Source organism: Vulpes vulpes, chromosome 10 (assembly GCF_048418805.1).
Source record: "Vulpes vulpes isolate BD-2025 chromosome 10, VulVul3, whole genome shotgun sequence".
Taxonomy (NCBI): domain Eukaryota; kingdom Metazoa; phylum Chordata; class Mammalia; order Carnivora; family Canidae; genus Vulpes; species Vulpes vulpes.
The window spans coordinates 95,617,209-95,637,876 of NC_132789.1; the positions used below are offsets into that span (position 1 = coordinate 95,617,209).

The 20,668-nt window shown below is 32.9% G+C and overlaps 1 protein-coding gene across 2 annotated transcripts in view; it reads right to left on the bottom strand.

Moving 5' to 3' along the window:
- The window catches only part of FSTL5 (follistatin like 5), a 685,094-nt gene that overhangs the window by 83,452 nt on the left and 580,974 nt on the right, over positions 1 to 20,668 (bottom strand). For both annotated transcript variants that reach the window (XM_026008082.2, XM_026008081.2), the window contains exon 12: positions 14,838 to 14,956. In XM_026008082.2, the coding sequence (XP_025863867.1) occupies positions 14,838 to 14,956 (119 nt within the window). The remainder of the gene's footprint in view (positions 1 to 14,837; positions 14,957 to 20,668) is intronic.

The window sequence follows — 20,668 nt, forward strand, 5'->3', positions numbered from 1 at the left end:
CCTATCCTACTTACCACTGAAATCCTGTAATTCTGTCTATAGTGGCTTTTTTATCTTATGTTCCTTAATTATGATTCAGGAAAGGTAAGTCTCAGGTTTTGGTTTTTCTTCTCTATTTCCTTTACCTTAAATTCCTTTGAGAGTGCATTTTATTTATTTATTTATTTATTTATTTATTTATTTATTTATTCATTCAGTCAGTCAGTCAGTCAGTCAGTCAGTCATTCATTTTAGAAAGGGGGTGAAGAGGAGCAGAGGGAGATGGAGAGAGGGAATCATAAGCAGGCTCCATGCCCAGCACAGAGCCCGACACAGGGCCGGATTTCAGAACCCTGAGATGATGACCTGAGCCAAAATCAAGAGTGAGATACTTAACCCATTGAGCCACCGAGGCATCGTGAGAGTCTATTAATGCTCACTATCTTATTGTTATCATGGTCAGATGATACAAAGATATTAATCTGTGGCCTCATCAATCAATGGTCTTCTTCTATCAGCCTCTTTACAGAAAAAAAATCTGTTAAATGCACAATTTGAAATAGAGACATGATAGCAAAAAGTATACTACATTACAGGTGATTCAAAACTAAATAGAAAATTAAAAAGGGTGAAATACATACACACATACATGAACCCACATAAGGAAATTACAGACAGATGATAGTAGATAGATATTAGGGAGAGACACACAGATGATATAGAGATTATCTATCTCTAGATAGATAATCTCTATTGGTTTGGTTTATATTAGGAAATTAAAAAAAAAACTAAGCAATTCTATAAAATAAAAGAAAGATTATTGCAGAATAAAATAACAAAGTAAAATTTAAAATAATAATCATGCATAAGCCTATCTATAGAACATAAGTATAAACAATAATCTAAGGAATGCCAGGCCTAGGAGCATAGGAAACAAAAGCACTAAAAAGGCAAGGTAATGAAATACAGATAGGGTAGGGTCTCTAAGATACACAGAAAAGTAAATGTGTGATCTTTTGCATAATTTAGAATACAAATGCATTAAGTAACATACAGATCTGTGAATAAAAATGAACTGCCATTATCATTATAAAAAAGGGGAAATAAGTTTGTAACTTATAAAGTGATCTAAGATCACTTAGATCTTAGATCTAAGACCTTGTGAGGTCAACCATACCTAACTTGGGCATTGAATTTAGCAGCATTGTGGATTCACTCAAGGGTGGTATGTGGACACTCCTAGTAATTACTGGAAATGCATATTGAGTCAAAGAATGAGAGAAAGTCAGTTTGATGTTTTGATCAACATGTAGCATTTAAGTTTAAAAATTTGTAGATATATTGTAGACCCGGTTCTCTTACTGATGTGCTCACTAGTTATTCAAAATAAATTGATTTTAGTAGTTGTATATCATTTAATTTTTTCTGTTTCTCTAGTAGTCATGCTTCCTAAGAATGGTGAGATCGTTCCCTCCTTTGGCAGTAATTGAGAATTGGTAGGAGTAGAGGGTCTTGGCGAAAAGAAAAAAAAATGAAGAAGAAAAACATTAAAAAAAATCTTAAAAAAAATAAAAAAAAATAAAAATAAAAAATAAAAAAAAATCTTATTGTAAATGTATAACTCCAATCTTCATTGTTCTCCAACAAATAGTCTGTTTTCTAGCTAGAATATTCTCACCAAAATTTCATAAAAGCCAGTGATTTTCCACATCTGCTAAAGAGCACACCACACATTTTCTTAATCAAATTCTTCTCAGTCTACATTTGGCAGTCGTACTTCTAATACCTGTGTGACTCATGCCTAACAACTATGGGTCTCATTGATTTTCTTTTTGTCTGAACTTCCATAGCATTTTATTTTGTGCCACATAACTTGGCATATAACCATGTACTATCATCCTCAATTGAAGTGTTAGCCTTTGCAATTCCCATATTTTTACATTTTCCAAACACAGTAGTGAAGGTACAGTACTTCCTCAGTAAATAATTGTTTGAATGTCACTTATCATAGGAAAAGAAAAGTCAAAAGTATATATTCTCAGTCATGCCATATCATCCAGAATGATTGAGAAATTGAATTCTAGAGCAGGACTATTCAAAATGTTGTCTCTGAACAGCTGCCAGTTGGCATATCATTTGTTACCAAGCTGAGAATAGTCTAGAAATTGAAAATAAACATTTAGAACCTTTCATAGCAATTTGACATCGCCATAATAGCCATGTCCTCTATATGATCAATAGACTTACATCGCCTTGACCAGGATTTAGACCAGTTTGGGTGGTGTCAAACTTGCCTGGAAGGTTTCTTGGGATAAAAAAATATCTACTAGTTAAAAAAGAAAATGGATTGAGAACCAGAACCAAAGTGATTTTTTTTCCCAAAACAGTTTAAGTTTTTTGATTTTGAGCCTTCTTTTCTGCCTCTCTGCTTCTCTTTTTAAAATCCAGACTATCATAATCTGAGTCTATTGAAATCTGTAGAAAAGTGAATAATGAATCACTTTTAAAAAGTGTTCACTTTATCAATAGAATGCAAATAATTATTCTCAGTGAGGTTTTTTCTTTTTTCATTTTATCATGAATCAAGACAAATGAAACAAAGGTTCTTTTGTACTGATTGGAATGTTTAGGTTAGAATTTCTAGGATATTTTTCATAGCCATGTGGAAATATATATAATCAAGGATAAGCTTTTTTTTAATACACTGAATACAGTGTCCTCTGTTGATCTTGTTCTGCAATATTAAAAAAAAATACAAGATCTTACAATAATGTACAATTAATTTGATATCAGTGGTTATGTCCCTGTTGGACCATTTTTTTTTAAAAAGAAAGACTATGAAGTTTAAGTACTTTCATCATGTTTCAATTGAGACTACTGCTTATAACTTGAGCAGTACAACTGATGTTTTTCTATAATTACATAAAATTAATTTATCTAATTCTATTTGCTATTTCATTTATTAAAGTGCATAAACAGTCTACTCAAAGCATAGGTAGTCATGGAAATGTAGGAGGTGATTTGCCTTCATTTGTCCTATCTTAGAAAACCACCTACAGCATGATTTTGAACCTAGGATATAAAAATTACAAAGGTCACATTACAGATATTTCATCCTTTCTTTTAGCAGAAGAAGAATGTATTTATGTCTTTTAGTGTTACAATAAAAATGGAGCTGATGACATTACACTGTCATAAATTGAGAACCAGTTTCTTTAGGGACAATATATCGGAGAAGTTATGAAAACAGGCTTTGAGGTCAACCAGACCTAGAAGTCATATCCAGCTTTGCACTCACATTAGCTGTGTAAATACTCTTTTTGACCCTCATTTACCTTAGTGGAATAACAATATTATCTATCACATAGGATTATTATGCACATTAAATAAAACCATATCTGAAAAGGTCAAATGATATAATGTTAGCTGTAATTTTATTTTAAAGATTTTATTTATTTATTTGAGAGAAAGTAAACACATGCAAATGAGCAGGGGCGAGGGGGAGAGAAAGAGGGAGATGTAGACTCCTCCCTAAGCAGGAAGCCTGAGGTGAGGTTTGATCCCATGACCCCAGGACTATGACCTGAGCCAAAGGCATACACTCAACTGACTAAGCCATCCTGAGCATCCCATACCTGGTATCTTCATATAGAAAATTTCTGGGGTCTATATTTCATGAAACTATAATAGTTTACATATTTTTCATACATTGTTTTAATTTTAACAATATTATGGAGAGAAGTTCACTGAATATTTGTTTCAGAGAGTTACTTTAAGTACGGAATAATTGTTACATTGAGAGAATTATGCAAGATAATTTTTTTTCCCCTTTATCATTTGGTAGTTCTGTGACATTGAGCAAATCACTTGACTTTTCTCATTTCATCTGGGAGTTGAGGAGACTAAGTGAGGATTTCGTAGATTGTTTTCAAAAAAGAAAACAAAGGTACATTAGATAAGAATAACAATTAAAAATTAATTTTTAGAGTGCTAAATTTCAAATGTCTACAGAATATAAGAGAAGAAAACTGCAGGTCTTTTGCAAATGTGTCCTGGTTCTCTTGTCCTGGCCAGGGTTTGGTCCAGGTGCCAGGAGGCACTGAGAGTCCCTGGGGCAGGAACTTAATGTCTGCTGGGAAAGGCATCAATTTGGATAATGGAGAGGCCAAATTAAACATCAAAACCAGTGTTGAGTTAGTTTGAAGGATCAGTAAATAGTTTGGCTTAAAGGTGTTGGTATTAAACACTAATATCAGGCACTAAAAATATTGGACAAATATGGTGGATATCAGAAAGTGTAAATTATAGGGACCCATTTGGTTCATGGTGGATAACTTAATTAAAGAACAGTGGGGACAGTTGAAACTGAAGAAAAGTTGTGTTTAATTTTGTTCCCTAATATAATGAAGATGTGATTTGTATAGAAGTAATAATAGTCCTTCCTGACTTTGTTTTACAAAGCACAACTAGTATGTTGGTTAGCTAGAGAGAAAAATAAATAAGATTAACAATTTTTTGTTCTTATCAGATAACACATGAAGGTAAGGGACTAAAAAGGAAATAAAAGAAAAGAAAGAATAAATGAGAGCAACCAAGCTGAGCTAAGTACGCAAACTTTTCTTTAAAAAAATGAAAAACTCATTATAACCATGATATCATTATGAACACTAATGAATATCATGGGAAGATGGGGCTTATTTCTTTCAAATATGTCCTACATTCTAGTTTCTTTAAGTAGCAGCACAAAATACTTGTTCAAATGGTCCTTCCAACTATTGATTAGTAGACATCAATAAAAAAGATCAATAAAGCATTTGTTTAAATGCCAAATGTACACATTCCGCTGTACAATTTTTGTGACAGCTGGATATCTACTCTTTCTTTAACTTGGAGAAGAGAGAGACTTTGTCACTGTAAGATAGACTTTTAAATTTTGGCTAAAGAGCATATTAGCTCTGTTAATAGCTTCCCATCATTTGATTGGGTTCTTCTGTTTGAAGCAATACATTCTATCCTAAATTTTGCATAAAAGTCCTTAAATGTTAAAGATAGTTTGTTAATGTGGCTGCAAAACATGGATCCCAAAACTGAACTTAAGTTTTTTTAACCTCAGACCAACTTGGGTAATTCATTTTCTTTGCCTTCCTGATTATCCACTTCATAGGTATTATTTATTTGTTTCAAAATCTATAATTGCTTTAAGTAATATGATCGGAGCACAGAGAAATGAAATCTGTCAAAATACAATTGCTTGTTTTTAGAAGACATCGTAAATGAATCTCTTTGGGTTAATTTACCTTCATGTTTTGAAATTCTTATATTAAAATGGAGTAAATTAAATTATTTCTTATTGTTACAAGTCCACAGGATGAAGAGGAAACAAAGTTAAACTTTTAAGGAAAAGTGTTGAGCAGTTTCAATTAGAATATCAAAAACAATATAAGATCTCCTTTCCTTCTTTACAGGTTTATCTCTTCATTTTTTTAGTAGTGATACAGAAGATTTGATAAAGTGCATTTTACAATTTTTTTCTTTTTTGGAGACATTAGTAACCGAGCAACACCGGTTTTATTGATCATCTTTTTAAATAGCATATGCAATCTCTTCCTTTGATTAGCTTAATTTGCTTGTAACTATTTTAAAAATTTTGACATAAAACATAAATTGAGTTAATTTTACAGTTGTTGGAGTATCTGCATTTGGTTAAATGCAATGTAATGTCATTTAGGAGTTGAACTTTTTTCTGTAGCACATAATCTCACAATGCAGATGGCGACATGTCATTTTGATCGAGTTTTTCCATCTTCCCATATTGTCCAGCACAGAAGTGCCTTATGTGGAAAGCAGGCTTAATAGTTTTTGCAAGACTATTATTTACCAAAACAAATTATTTTGAAGGGTGCTAGATTTATCTTCAAAAATTATAAAGCTGTTTATAGGATAACTATGCATTTCTGTTTTTAAACCCTATTGTAAGGCACACATAAGTTTGTTACACATTAGAATGCCTGAAAAACCTTACACTGTACCTTTCAGGTCATTACTCTTTTAAAAATTATTTTATCATGATTTATATTATTTACTGTTTAATTATTTCACAAACAACCTTATAGTTGATTTCTTACAGATAAATAGTGAAAAGATACTGCCCAAATAATTTATACTCCTATGTATTTTGCTATATTTGTGTCAGTTAAATAAAAACCATGCAAATAGACCCATTTTTAAAGCACGTTTTGCAAACGTTTAGAAATAAATGTTATATTAAAATAACAATTTAGTTCTGCACCTACTTTACTTACAGGTAGGAAAATACAAACCAAAGGCACATTTTCTTTGTCCTTTGTCTTTATTTTTTTATTTTACTTATTTACCTATTTACTTAATTATCCTTTGTCTTTAAAATAAAGTCTTTACTTCTCATATAGCCCACAGAATTATATTTTGTATTGTCTCTTCTTTCTTTACTGATGAATTAGATAGGCATTCGCCACACTGTCCAGTTCAGAAAAAATCTTGAGTAATAACATGAAAACCATATTGAGTGAGAATTCACCACCACCACCTCTGCAATTTAGGTCAATGCAAACAAATCCTTTAAAATGTATACAGAATATCTAATCAGATATGTTTATTCCACCTTTAAGTTTTCCAAAAGTGAACTTTTGAACTTACTTGGAAGTAAAATAAAGTAGTAAAATAACTTTTTAGGAAATTATATTAGTGGATAGCTATATGTTGAAAATGACACATTAAAGAGTCCCTTATTTTTAACTGAAGTACAGTTGATAACACAGTGTTACACTAGCATCAGTGTAGTAGATGCAGTGACTTGAAATGTCCATGTAGCTCCCATCTGTCACCTACAATGCTCTTCCAATACCATTAGCTATAGTCCTTGTGTGGCACCTTTGATCCGGGTGACTTATTCATTAAAAGTTACTATTTTTCAATAAAGATGATACTAGTGTATAGATTTTTAAATATGCTAAGTTCATTTCTTTCTGCCCTTATCAGAGGGAGTACATTTTTCATCTCAAAATAGAGGTGAGGTAGGAGTGCCTCTTGGGGTCTTTTTCAGGACAGAAGAAAGTACACTAAAAAAAAAAAAAAGAAAGAAAAAAAAAGAAAAAAAAAAAGTACACTTAAGATAGAGTCAGGAAATGGATCCAGTTCCTGAAACAAGAAACATTTTGGTGGCGATTTCAGGCAACTTGGACTGCTAGTAGCTGTACCACTCGATAGTGGCTCGTGTCCATTTTCTTTAGCACTGCACAGATGAGATTTAAAAAGGGAATGGATGATTGCTGTGCTGTTTGGCAAGTCCTAGATGAACTTTAGGTTTTGCCTTTAATTTACTGAACAATCTGTAGTGTGTCCCCTAAAAATGTTTTAATAAAATTTTGAAGACGAATTACTAAGATCCCCGCAAAAAAAGGAGTTTTAATGGGTAATAAATTAGTGGTTTAAATAGTTAAGAGATAAATAATCAGGTTTGAGGTTTTGTTTTGAGGTTTAAGTTTCGTTTTCTTTTTAATTCTTCTTATATAGTTGAATCTCTGATTTTTTCTAAGAAACATATGAAACCATTATAGGAGAAGTACAAAGAGAAATGCAAATGTGTCATTTTAAATGCTTTCAGCAATAAATTTTAATTTTTAGCAATTCAAACATTTAATAACATAAATTGAAGGCATTAATCTGCTGTGTTGTTTTTCTTTCTAAACTACCTCTCAAATTGTCCAAACTGGGACTTATGACCTATCTGAAACAGGAGAATGGCCTTAAAGAAATGACCAGCCTTTGGTGTTTAATTGTAATTATGACAACTATGTTTAAAATATAAAATGTAAACAATAAGAAATCAAGCAACAGCTTGGAAAATTAAAGTCACATAGAAATTTTAGAAATTTGCAAGAAAAATAAGGACTAAGATCTAACTATATCATTAAAATTATAAACATAATCCTCCAAAGCATTAATAATTACATAATTTTCAACATATTTAGAAAGAGGAAAATTTAGGAGCTATATAAGCAAAATTGTTATTGTTCATAAAGAAACACCAATAGAAAATATCTAATTGATAATTCAAGAGCTACCACTACTGAGCATATTCTATAAAATGAGTAAATGTAATTGCTTTCATGCAGTGGAACTGGGAGTAGTGAGACATGAAGAAAGAAGCTACTACTTTTGATCTAAGCTCTTTTGCATTATTTTTTTTTATCATGCAAGTCTATTATTTTGAAAAAAGAATAGGTACTTTTGTTGTGCGTAAAATTAATTCTTAAACCAGTAACTATAGTTTAAGATCTATATAAGGAAGATTTCTGTGATTTTATAAATCTCAAGTAAAAAGTTTTCATACTTAAAGATATTTGTATGAATAATTGTTATAAGTTAAACTCTTCAATTTTATCCTTAAGAAATCTCCACTGAAAAATCTAAATTACTATAAGCACATTTCTTTCTGAAGTGCATAAAATATACTTGCATGTGTGTAGTAAGTCCTAGTTTCTCATGTGAAAAAATGTTTCCAAATGATGACAAAAGATTATCTAAGATGCATACGTCATTCTGGTCATAGTCATCCAAGTAACTTGGCTTGTTCTCAAGAATAATTCTTGTGGAAGGATTAATCTGCTTTCATAGATAAAATCACCTGCTATTCAACTCCACTAAGATGCTGTTGCACAATTTACATGTTTCCCACTGTTGTTAGGCTTACATGCTTACAGCCTAATGGAAGCAAAATGTGAGAATTTTAAAATGGTATGATTTTTAATCAATAATTGGAAGACCTCAAGTCTAGTGCTTCAAAGACCCAAATTCATAAATCTATTTCTTTTAATATCTACAGAGTAATCTACTAAGAAACAGAGGTAGTTTACATTACTCTTTTTAGGAAGCTCTTTGCAGGACATGACTGCAACCACAAAGGGATAAAAACTTAAATCTTTACCATTCTATAACTCTTTTTAAAGAAAAGCCATGTTTGAATAGAGGCCCGTTGAGAAAAGAGTAAGTGGGGGAAACTACTCTCTGAAACATATAGTGGCGTTGAATTCAAAAACTTGTTCAACGGCTTCATGGGGAAATGAATGGTCTGCTTCACATAAAAGGGTTGGCATTTTAACAAATATTTTTGTGAACAGAGTTTGGATAAAAGGTAATTGGATTAGAAACAGAATGAAATGCTGTAAAGGACAATGTGGAGGTATGAGTAAAGGAACGGCTGAGTGCCCTGAGAGCTTCAGCAAGGGAGAAGACAGAAAGACAGAGAAAGAAAGAAATGTGAACTGTGTGTGTGTTTTTCCTTATTTCTAATTTCAGATTCAATTTCTTGATGTCTAAGTATTCTGAAATACTGTAGACAATCTGTTCGTGTGCACTAATTTCATTCTAACAGAGTACTAGTAATATTTATTTATAAAAGTAAAGTAATTTTCATGTGTGGGATTCCCAAACCCAGAAAACAGACATTCCCGAGGTGATTCACATCAGACTCCCTGTAGAAAGTCTGTCCCTCTGCAGTTCAGCACCATTTAATTTACCATTAAAAACAGTAATAAAACCTTCACGTCTCAAAATATATGACCCATGCATGATAAGACACGTGTGATTTTCATTTAAGCTTTTCCAGTACCCATGAAAGAATAAGTAGCATCATGGTATCTGTGAAGAACTGCAGATCTCTGATAAACTAACACAGAAGTAATGGAATGTAAAAGTATTAAAAAGTAAAGAATGAGAGATAAAGATGACAAAATAGGTGAAAACCAGAAGAGTGGAAAAGCTGGCCATCTTGGAAAAGCCTGTCATCCTTGAGTTTGCAATTTAAACTTTTTCCAACCCATTTCAGTTTGCATTCTGAATTCATAAGTCTGGGAGAGAATTCTATTTGCTTGAAGTTCATACTATAGGGGACAAGATGAAATCATCTGTACACCTAGGATAAATATAGCAAGAGTCGTATCTAGTGAGGCTATATAACAAAAAAGAAAAAAAAAAGGAAGGAGATGAAAGTATAACTAAACCGTGTTGCATGAATCCTCACCAACTCACTATCAAAAGCTGGAACCCGGTGTAATCTGACATTGCACCAAAATTGAATTTTTATTTAAAGCAAGCGAATGGCATCTTCTGAGAGCTTTGATGAAAAATTCTATATTCTAAGTATATCAGCTTTTACCTAAATGTTACTAACTAATGAGTTATATCGGAAATCGCATTGCCATTCTCAGTATCAAAAATGACTTTGAAAAATATGATATTTATGTTTAATCCTTTCATGGGGAAAAAAATAATTCCAAGAGACTCATTTCCACTACTCTCACTCAAGACATTTATCTTCTAAAATCCCCAAGGAGTAGTTTTTTTTTTTTTTTCCTGCAATAGAACTCCACAAACTATCTTCTACAGCCTATCTGCACAGTATGTTTTGACTATGTGATCCCGAATTAATAGACCCATGAGGTTATATCTACCTTCAAACAATTCATTGACAAATTATTCTATAACATATTTTTCACAAACACATTAAAAGAGCACTACCTTGTGGGAATTGTAAAGTAAGGAAGAAATGAGATGTATATACGTTTAAACTTCGAGAATGCATAAAAGACTGAGTGGCCCAAGGCTCTGAGCAATGGGATTTTCATTAAATTCATTTAACAAATGCTGTTTGACTCCCTGCCATGTGTCAGGCCACTGCACCTAACCATGTCGGGAATACAAACATGAATTTAATAGGCCCTTGACTGGAAGAGACAGTAAGATGTGATGGTTAATTTCGTATGTTACCTGGGATTTGAGTGGGCTTGGGTGCCCAGTTGTTCGGGCAAGCACCAGTCTTGATGCTGCTGTAAAGCGTTTAGAGGTGATTAGCACAATTGTTCTTTAAGTGAAACATCACGTTCCAGGATGTGCGTGGACCTCATCCACTCAACTGAAGGCCTTAGGATTTAATAATGAGTTTTCCCAAAGAAGTAGGAATTCTGCTTCAAGTGGTCCACACAGAAATCTGCTTGAATCTCCAGTCTTCCAGGTTTCTGACTCAAGACTCACAATATCAGCTTGTGTCTGAGTTTCCAGGCTACTGGCCTGACCTGTGGCTTCCAGACTCCAGACTGCAATACCCACTCTGCCCTGAATTTTCTGCTGGTTGTCCTGCCCCAGGGGTTTTGGACCAGCCACGCCACCCACCATCACCTGAGACAATTTCTTGAAATAAAAAGATAGAGATAGAGACAGAGGCAGAGAGAGATGGAGATAGGGATAAAGATAGGGATAGAATCAGAGATAGAGAGATATAGATACAGATATTAGTTCTTTTGGTTCTGTTTCTCTGGAGAAAAGTTTTCTCCTCACAAGATACTCAACAACTTCCTCAGGAAATTAATTTATAATTAGAAATGTAAATCTAGAAATGTAGCACCAAGTAGCTTATACACGCTGAAATTGGCATTCTTTTCTTTTTTAAAAAAAATTATTTTTTTATTTATTCATGAGAAACACAGGAGAGAGAGAGAGAGACAGAGAAACAGGCAGAGGGAGAAGTAGGCTCCATGCAGGGAGCCTGACGTAGGACTCGATCTCGGGTCTCCAGGATCACACCCTGGGCTGAAGGCGGTGCCGAACCGCTGAGCCACCCTGGCTGCCCGCATCTCTTTTGCATTTAAACAGAAAGCAAAAAAGAGCTTTGCATAAGAAATAATTATTTAGTTGGACATTTATTCTCAAAGCATAAGAGGATCGATTTCTTCTTACTTCTACTGCTGTATACTTGTGTACCATGAAGGTGCCTGTGTATACATATTCCAATTAATTAAGTTTTATTAACACTAAGCAATAAAAAATAACAGAATAAAATAAAAGTCTATTTACTGCAGTTTTTATTTCATATATGTGGACTATAATAATTACATAGGACACATCTTTCTTTTTTGATATTCATTGAATGCCACCGTATTCTTTAACAGTTACAAGCAAGACCTAGTTTTAGCTAAGTCACAATTTTTGATATTATTCCCAGTGCTTTGAAAATATGTAGGTCAGCTGAAATGTATTTGTGTTTTAATTTCAACATTCAAAGCAACAGAAAGACCATAAATTTAAAAGACACACACACATTTGGGATATTTGGGTGGCTCAGTCGGTTAAGTGGCCAACTCTTGATTTCAACTCAAGTCATGATCTCAGGGGCCTGGAATCATCCCTGCATCTGGCTCTGCGCCCAATGGGAAGTCCCTCTCTCCCTCTCCCTCTGTCCCTCCTACCACTCTTGCCCTCTCTCTCAAATAAATAAATAAATCTTGAAAAAAAAATCACACATTTGATAGTTGTTTTCTTCTTAAAAGTACAAATCTGATATTTCTTACTCCTTTGCTTACTCTTCCATTTCAGTATTAAATTTTTTTTTTGGTAAATTTTTGTTTTATATAATATAGGAACGCTAACTTTTATCCTTATGCTTTCTTTCATTTTGCATTACGCATTCCTAGCATAAACTCATATGTAGGATGGAAATGATTTCCAAAGGTTGTGATTTGGAAAATCTGATGCAGCAAATTAGTTCCTCGTAACCACTTTTGCTCTGACGCTCACTGTTGACGGACGCTTGCAGATAAGGGTGGGCAGGTTGAAGGAAATGAGCAAAAGCTATCATTATGGGGTTTGGTCATCACTTCTTCAACTTTTAATTTTTGTAGAAAATTATATACAATTTATTTATGTATGTAATTTCTCACTATATAGACCCATATATATATATAGAGAGAGATAAATCTACATAATCCTATGTAGTTTCTACTTAAGTTGTTTTAGGAGAAGGTCCATGTATTCAAAAGCTTTAAAGAGAGACAAATTCAGGTAAGTAAACTCACATCCCTGTTGTCCAGACACGTCACAATAGTCGCCTCAATTTTTGTTTATTTTTTCAGCTTTAGATTCCAAATAGTTAAATTAACTCATCTGGAGCCACCAAAAAATGTCCTGAAAAAGCATATTCTTTAAGATTTGCACTGCACCAAATTGTATTAAACCATTTAAATACTCTGGAATAGCACACTTGCAATGTAGGAAGAAAACTCTTTGTCTCTAAATTTGCAAATCAAATTCATGAGGTGACAGTTTTGTGATGAGAAGTATGTGTTTCACAGATTCTTATTAAGTAACTGAAGTTTCAAATTCTGTGATAAAACCAACACATCTGTGTCAGCTACAAAACTGTTGGTCCTGTAGTACTCAGAGATATACTCTCCTGCAAAATTATTTTGCTTTGATTTAAAGCATTTTATTTTATTTTATTTTGATTTAAACATTTTAATGCTACATTTCCCATATCTGTGTGTTAGCCCAGATTTTTCATCCATAATGTTTTTTATGAAAATATGAAGGTGGTATAAAATGCATGATTTGCTTTATCTCACGCAAATAATTAAATTTTTATATATGCATTTATTTATTTACACACCACAAATATACCTTATTCAAAGTGGTCAAAGTGATTCAAATAATAGCTTATGTGATTATAAAGCAAAACAAAAATTGCATGTGCAACTTAAAATGTCTCACTTGTTAAATTATAGCTTAGCAGAAATGATAATTCCATTTAGTAATTTAGCTTACAACTGAAATATTTTTAAATTGAAAATGTCCCATTTGTTTTCTTTTCTTTTAAAGTTTCATTTATTCATTTGAGAGAGAGAAAGAGTGCATGCACACACCAGTGTGGGGCGGGGCAGAGGGCGAGACTGTTTCAAGCAGACCACTTGCTAAGCAGGAGCCAGACATGGGGCTCCATCTCATTACCCATGAGATCATGACCTGAGCAGAAACCAAGAGTTGGATGCTTAACTGATTGAGCCACCCAGGTACTGCAAAATGATAAATTGTCTCCATGTATTAATATACAGCAACAACACTGGCTACTGGTAGGCTGAAAATAGGAGTTGAAAGTAAAAATTATAAACAATGGCATTAAATATTTAGTTTACTCATCTCTCATGGCCATGCCAACCTTAAAAATGAATATCAAGAGAGGGTCCATAATGAGGTCTACCAATATCTTATCTTACTTTGGGTGTTTGGTGCATGTCCAAACTTGTGTGGGAATACAAAAATAACACAGCTACCTTTAATATTACATATTTTGGTGTATACCCGTTTATGTGGATATATATTTAAATAGATAGATAGCTAGATAGCTCTGGTAATATAATTATAATTTATTATCTTATAAATTATAGTCCCTAATATATATATATTATATATATATATTCAATACCAGTTTTGTTAGATATTATTTTATTTTATGAATGCTGTACCAATATTTTACAGAAAAATAATCTTTCTGGGATGGATAAGGTACACATAAATAAATTAAATAATTGATATTTTTCTCTATAAATCTCAATATTCATTCCATTGAGACCTCATAAGGATGAGATGAAAAATAAAAGGGAATCAATATATATAAAGCAGCTAATAGATCCAAATTTCCCATCAGATTATTTACATGCTATTTTCTTTCATTTTGTTAGGGTAACCATTGCCTACCAAAATGTGAGACGTTCTAAATTAGGGAGCAGATAAAGTTATTACACTCTGTTCATTTTACGTATTTCACTTCTATTGCCTTTATTTTATTTAGAACAAGTAATTAGGAACACACAACATATCATCTTTCCTCCTCAAATATAAAACCTGCATAGAATGACAGCCAGTATCACAGGTTTAATATTTTCCTCCCCAAACATTTCATATACGCATGGGATTTCATTGTGTTTCCAAAATATAATTCTACTTAACAAAACCGCTGCATAAAACTGCAAAGGAAGTTTTTAAATACTTGCCTGAAATCCAAGGAGCTTTTCACTAGGCTTAATGTGCCTCTGAAATTCACATTCTATGGGTTGTATCACTTTGATTCCATCTTCATAAAAAACATAGAACATGTTCCCAATTCCCAGACCTTCGGAATAAAAACACATTCAAAAGTTCAAAATAAAATTATCAGAAATCTTTACAACCCAAACTCAGTGCTCCTCATAAGACCAGCAGGAGATCAATTTGTAAAGTTGTGTAACGTTAGTAAAGCAAACCGTGTGAAGGCTTCACTGCACACCAAAGCAACTTTCTGATATTATGCAAGCATTCCACTTTATTCTCCTTAAGCTGCAATTCAGTGATTTCTCTAATATAATTCCATAAGTGCTCCATATAGAGATGAAAACTATAAACTGTTTGATACATAGATTATTTCTGAGACTGTCCCCCATTTAATGTAGGTGCTGATTAAGGAATAAAATAGGGTTTGGAGAATTCTATTTATTGTATATTTTTATTAGCGTTCTCTAGGGAAAATAAATTTCATTCTTTGTAGAAATTCAGTTTACATAAAGACTATTAGAAAGAAAAAGACCAAGTCCTCCAGATTTTAGAGAAAACATATTTTCCTAAGATGACTTTTGTAAATGTGATCCTACATGAAGGTTATAGATTTCAGTTTCATACTGGCGAAGTTTGGGATCTATTTCTATGCTTTAAAATTTGAATTAGTTTATGGTCTTAGAAAGATCCCAGTGAATGATTTAAACATACTTTTAATTTTGTTCACACTACAGATCTGGGTGTATGATATCTCAGAAACTCATCTCACTTACTTTATTAATCCATACCTAATGGGTGCAGGGTGCTACGAATTTGACACCTGCAATGCGGTGGGGGGGGGGGGGGGTAACTCAGGCCTGCACCTGGGAGCTTCCACATATTCCAACTGTCCTCTTTGTTTCCTCTGCTTCTGCTTTGTCCCAACTTGGCCAGACCCAAGTGCATACGGTCCTTTCTTTTCCTGATCCTCACCTGATCCCTTGCCAAGCTGTACTGGTTTGCACAATCATATTTATTGTCTAACTGTAGCATACACAATTCAGTGATGGCATGTATTCTTTAAAAGAGAACTGATGAAAAAAAAAATAAATAAAAAAAAAATAAAATAAAAGAGAACTGATGACATTCGAATCTTGGTAGTTTGAAAAGCCAAAACATTGTTGCTTAAGAGTTTAAATTCTAAAAAACATTGATAGAAAGAAAGAATTTATTTAAATACAAAAAATTCCCCAAGCATCATATTTTCATTTTATGGGTAACACCTGCAAGGTTTATTAAGTCAAGCCTGAGGACTACAATAAAAGTGTATTGAGTCATAAAAATATTTGTTTATTCAAATTAATCCATATTTACTCTTATTAAATATGTTCCTAGTTAATAAAAAAGTCTCCAATTTTACCCATCTAGCCATATATCCATCTATTCTTATGATTTAGAGGAAAATGTATTCAAGCATAATTATGACTTTATTGGTGTTTACACATTTTACTTATAATTTTCTTTGAGCACATGAAATTATTTCTAACACATTTAGGCATTTTAAGCGACTCCAGATTGTTTTGACACATCTTATTGTTTTATAAATATTTGATAGCATTCATATTTTTAAACATGCAATCTTTATCAGTTAATTATGTGTTATAATTCCAGAGAGCACTGCATTATGATGGAATATTCCTGAACAATAGCAAGTGGCAAAAACTAAATTCAAGTCATATTTTTCATAAAATAAGTTTAGTAGTTGTCAGCTCTTCTTTACTATTATAGTTATGCATAAAGGAATATAAATTCTAGGTCCAAAGGATTAAAACTTAAAGGAATATAAATTCTAGGTCCAAAGGATTAAAACTTAAAAAAAAAAAAAGAAAAAAGGAGGGCAGCCGGGTGGCTCAGCGATTTAGCGTGGCCTTGGGCTCAGGGCCTGATTCTGGAGACCCGAGATCGAGTCCCACGTCGGGCTCCCCTGCATGGAGCCTGCCCCTCCCTCTGCCTGTGCCTCTGCCTCTCTCTCTCTCTGTGTCTCTCATGAATAAATAAATACAATCTTAAAAGATAATAATAAAACAAAGGATAAAACTTTTAAAAAGTCAGTTTTTACTCAAATAAAATGGATTCTTATTAGCAAGTTTCCATGTAAACATTAACAAAGGATTGACATGTGCTACATGTCAGTGACTATCAATTTAACATTATGGGTTCTTGAAACTTGAGAACATGACCGAGTTGCCACGTGGTACCTAATTTTCAGCTGTGTCAGGTTTACACTGTGTTTGAAGATTATTACAAAGCTTCAAAATTTTTAATGAACATGACTGTCCCTTCCTTCAGCTGCTGCAAAATTCTGCTCCACAACTGGGAATTCAAATGTGTTTAAACCTGACAAATATTCTAGGTTCAGACTGTCTGCAAAGTTCTGTGAGAAATTCTGACAAATATTCTAGGTTCAGACTGTTTGCAAAGTTCCGTGAGAAATTCCTGCCCTTACTCAAATGGATACTTTCATTATGTTATTTACCATATTCTGTACAAAATACAGTCAATGGGATTCCACTGCTTTGTTGCACTGATGAAATTTCTGAGCTGTGTTTTCCTCTAAAACCCAGTTAATCCGTCCAAATCACTTGTTCAAATCTCAAGTCTATTTTCTTACTTCTTACATGAGTTACACACTCAGCGGTTTTATAAGGCATGAACTAGTTTCCAGGTTACGGGTTATTGGAGAAATACAGATTTCATTATGTAAGGTTTACTTTGTTTTTGAGCTTTATCTTTTTCAGTGGAAATAAAGCTTTTCAGTATTGATGAATAATAATGACAACAAAATACCACATATAAGTATATTAACTAAAATAATAATTATAAAATGAGTATTTTTTAATCACTCTGCCATGAATTGAAATTTTATGTATACGTTTAGAGCCATCTATGAGTTCCTCCTCTCTCTACCCACAAGAGATATGATTTCCCTTTTTTTTTTTTTTGCTAGGGAGATTTTTTTTAAATCAAGTTTTCTGTAGGTTTTGGCAACAGAATTTGTGATCTGAATATGATACAGATGTGTTTCTTTTTAAATTTACTGCTATAATATTATACATATATACATTTATTAGCATTACACTGGCCACTGAATAATATAAATTGCCCCATCAGGGAGATGTTGTTAATTAGAGACACATGCAGATTTTCATTTGGGGCATTTGTTAGCTTTATTTATTTAAAAAAATAATATATTTGTGCATGTTCACTATAATTATTAAGTTTCCATGTCCGAACTTTTTTGTTGTTGTTGTTGTTTTGTTTTGGTTTTGGATGGGAGACTCTAACAGAGAGATAAACTCCATTCTCTGGGTTTGAACAGCTCAGAGGCCAGTCATGGCTTTAGAACTCAGTGTTGTACCATGGGAAAGTTATTCAGTCTATGTCATAATTTCCCCATCTCAAGTTTGTATATAAAAATTATACTTATGTTATACAGCTATTGTAAGAATCATATTCAATGGGTGGAGGAAGTAAACAGCAGAGTGACACATAGGAAAATTTCAAAAAATAGTACTGTCACTACTTTTATGACTGGCATTACCTCTTCTTTTAAGCATAAGGAGGAAAAAATAGTGAGATGGATTTTGCTTTCTGTTCCCATGTTTTTCTTAATCTACACTATGAGATACACTATTACATTTCAGTTTTCTGGGACATCAAATTCTATGAAACTATAAGTGTGCTAAAAGATCAACTTCATTTTCCAGTAGGCAATTCTCAAAGTCGATCTTTTCAGGGCGTCTGCAAAGCCAAAACTATTTTCATAATAATATTAAGGTGCCATTTGTATTTTTCTCTCCTATTCTCAGATTCTTCCAGCGTAGAGTTGTAGTTTTCGACAGGTACATGACATATGATGTAATGAGTGATATCACAACAATTCAGTGCAGAAGCAGATATAGACATCCAACATCATCTCTTCAGTTAGACATTAAAAAGACTCGCAAAATGCAAAACAATGTGAATCTCTTCATTTTTAAAAATATAGCTTTAAGACTCTTATTTATGGCTGCTTATAAATGGATTTATTGTGGTTATTTTCAAGAAATTGATAAAGAAACATCTTTAATTTTTCTCAGACTTAATTTGTAGTGTGAAATAGGTGGATATAGAAATCTAGGTGGCTAGGAATAACCCATATAAACAAAAGCTTTTGAGTTCTCAATAGTTTTGAAGAATGCAAAGGGGTTCTGAGTCCCAAAAAGTTTAATAACCATGTCAGTTTCTATTAATAGGTCTATTAGGAGGTCTCTCCTCATTCATGCTTGTATTGCAAGATAATACAAAAGTTCCCGGCTTCAGTAAAAGCCTCACCACGCCTGTCACAGTCAGGACTGGCAATACATGCAGCATCTAGTTTCTTTTTTTCATCCCCCGGCGAAGACAGACACATGTACTTTGTCTTTTCTGGGTCAATTGTTAATCTAATGGAGTATAGTGGCTCCAGAAAGTGATCCATAATTTGTTTGTTCCTTGCGAGCTTTCCTTTTGCTTTGTTTTTCTTTCTCTACAGAGAAAGGACGCAAGCAAGAATTACTTGCAGTCTTGTAAGAGGGAAGTATTTCCCAGAGGATTTTCTAATCAATACGGCACCTTTAAGTACGTGAAATGGACTGAGAAAAAATGGATTTAAAGCACATTCCTGTCTCTGTCCATTAGGACAGCTGCTCATGAGTAATAGTGTATCATGATAATACAACGATGTTATTTCTTATATATAGCACATATATTACATAATTTACATCAATCATAAAATTTGGTTAATTTCTAATTCCTGGATAGACAGTAATGACAAAAATAGTCAATACTAAAAGATATTTTGTGGTGATTGTCTTCCTCTGATTTAAATTGCCATTGCTTTAGGATTTAAGTTATGGTGAGGAGCAAATTGTAATTCTATGATGCAGTGATTTGTAACCAACCAAATAATTCACTAAGTGTTTTTATAAAGTCCTTCAGTACTTGATATTATTCTTTTCACTTTTAAGAGATCCTAAGCTTATCTTTCTTTTTGAAAAGTAGAAAAAAAATCTCTTTCTTTTAGGTAAAGAAAAATATAGACAAGAGTAGATAGTCCATATTGCATTTCTCATTTTGGAAAACTTAGCAGGGGATGATTTTTGGTTCATGACTGTTCCCATGTTTTGCACTTTGTCTTTGGAGCTAAAACTTTTTTACACAAAAGTAGCATCATTCCACTGCACGTCTACAAGATCTCTATATTATGTTCAACTAGAATAAAACTTATTCTTACATTCTTGCTAGAAAGTGAGTGATTGTGTCAAGCTCTTATTAGCTGGGTACTATTTGACTGGTCAGAGTGACATTATCTAAAACCAGTTCCTTTTGAGTCTTGTATACCATGTCCTGAACTTCTCAAGATATGCTGAAGAAACTGAATGCAGATCTGCATGATTAATTTCACATTTAACGCTTAACATAGCAAAGTTTATAACATAATAGAATATTTGTGCTATATAATGTTAATGGGAATCATATATATAATTATATATGTATATATGCATGTATACATCTAGCATATTATATATATGTACATGTATATGTGCGTATGTATATGCACATATAACTGCAAAAGGATATTTCTTATCAAATCACAATTTTGATTTGAAAATTTTTTTTAATGAAATAATGTAAAACATTAAAAGGTTAGGTTGATGTTAGTATTTAAAGCAGCAGTAGAAGACTGGCTAGTGAAAATACCAAGAATTTGATCATGGTTCACTTGGCATTGTGT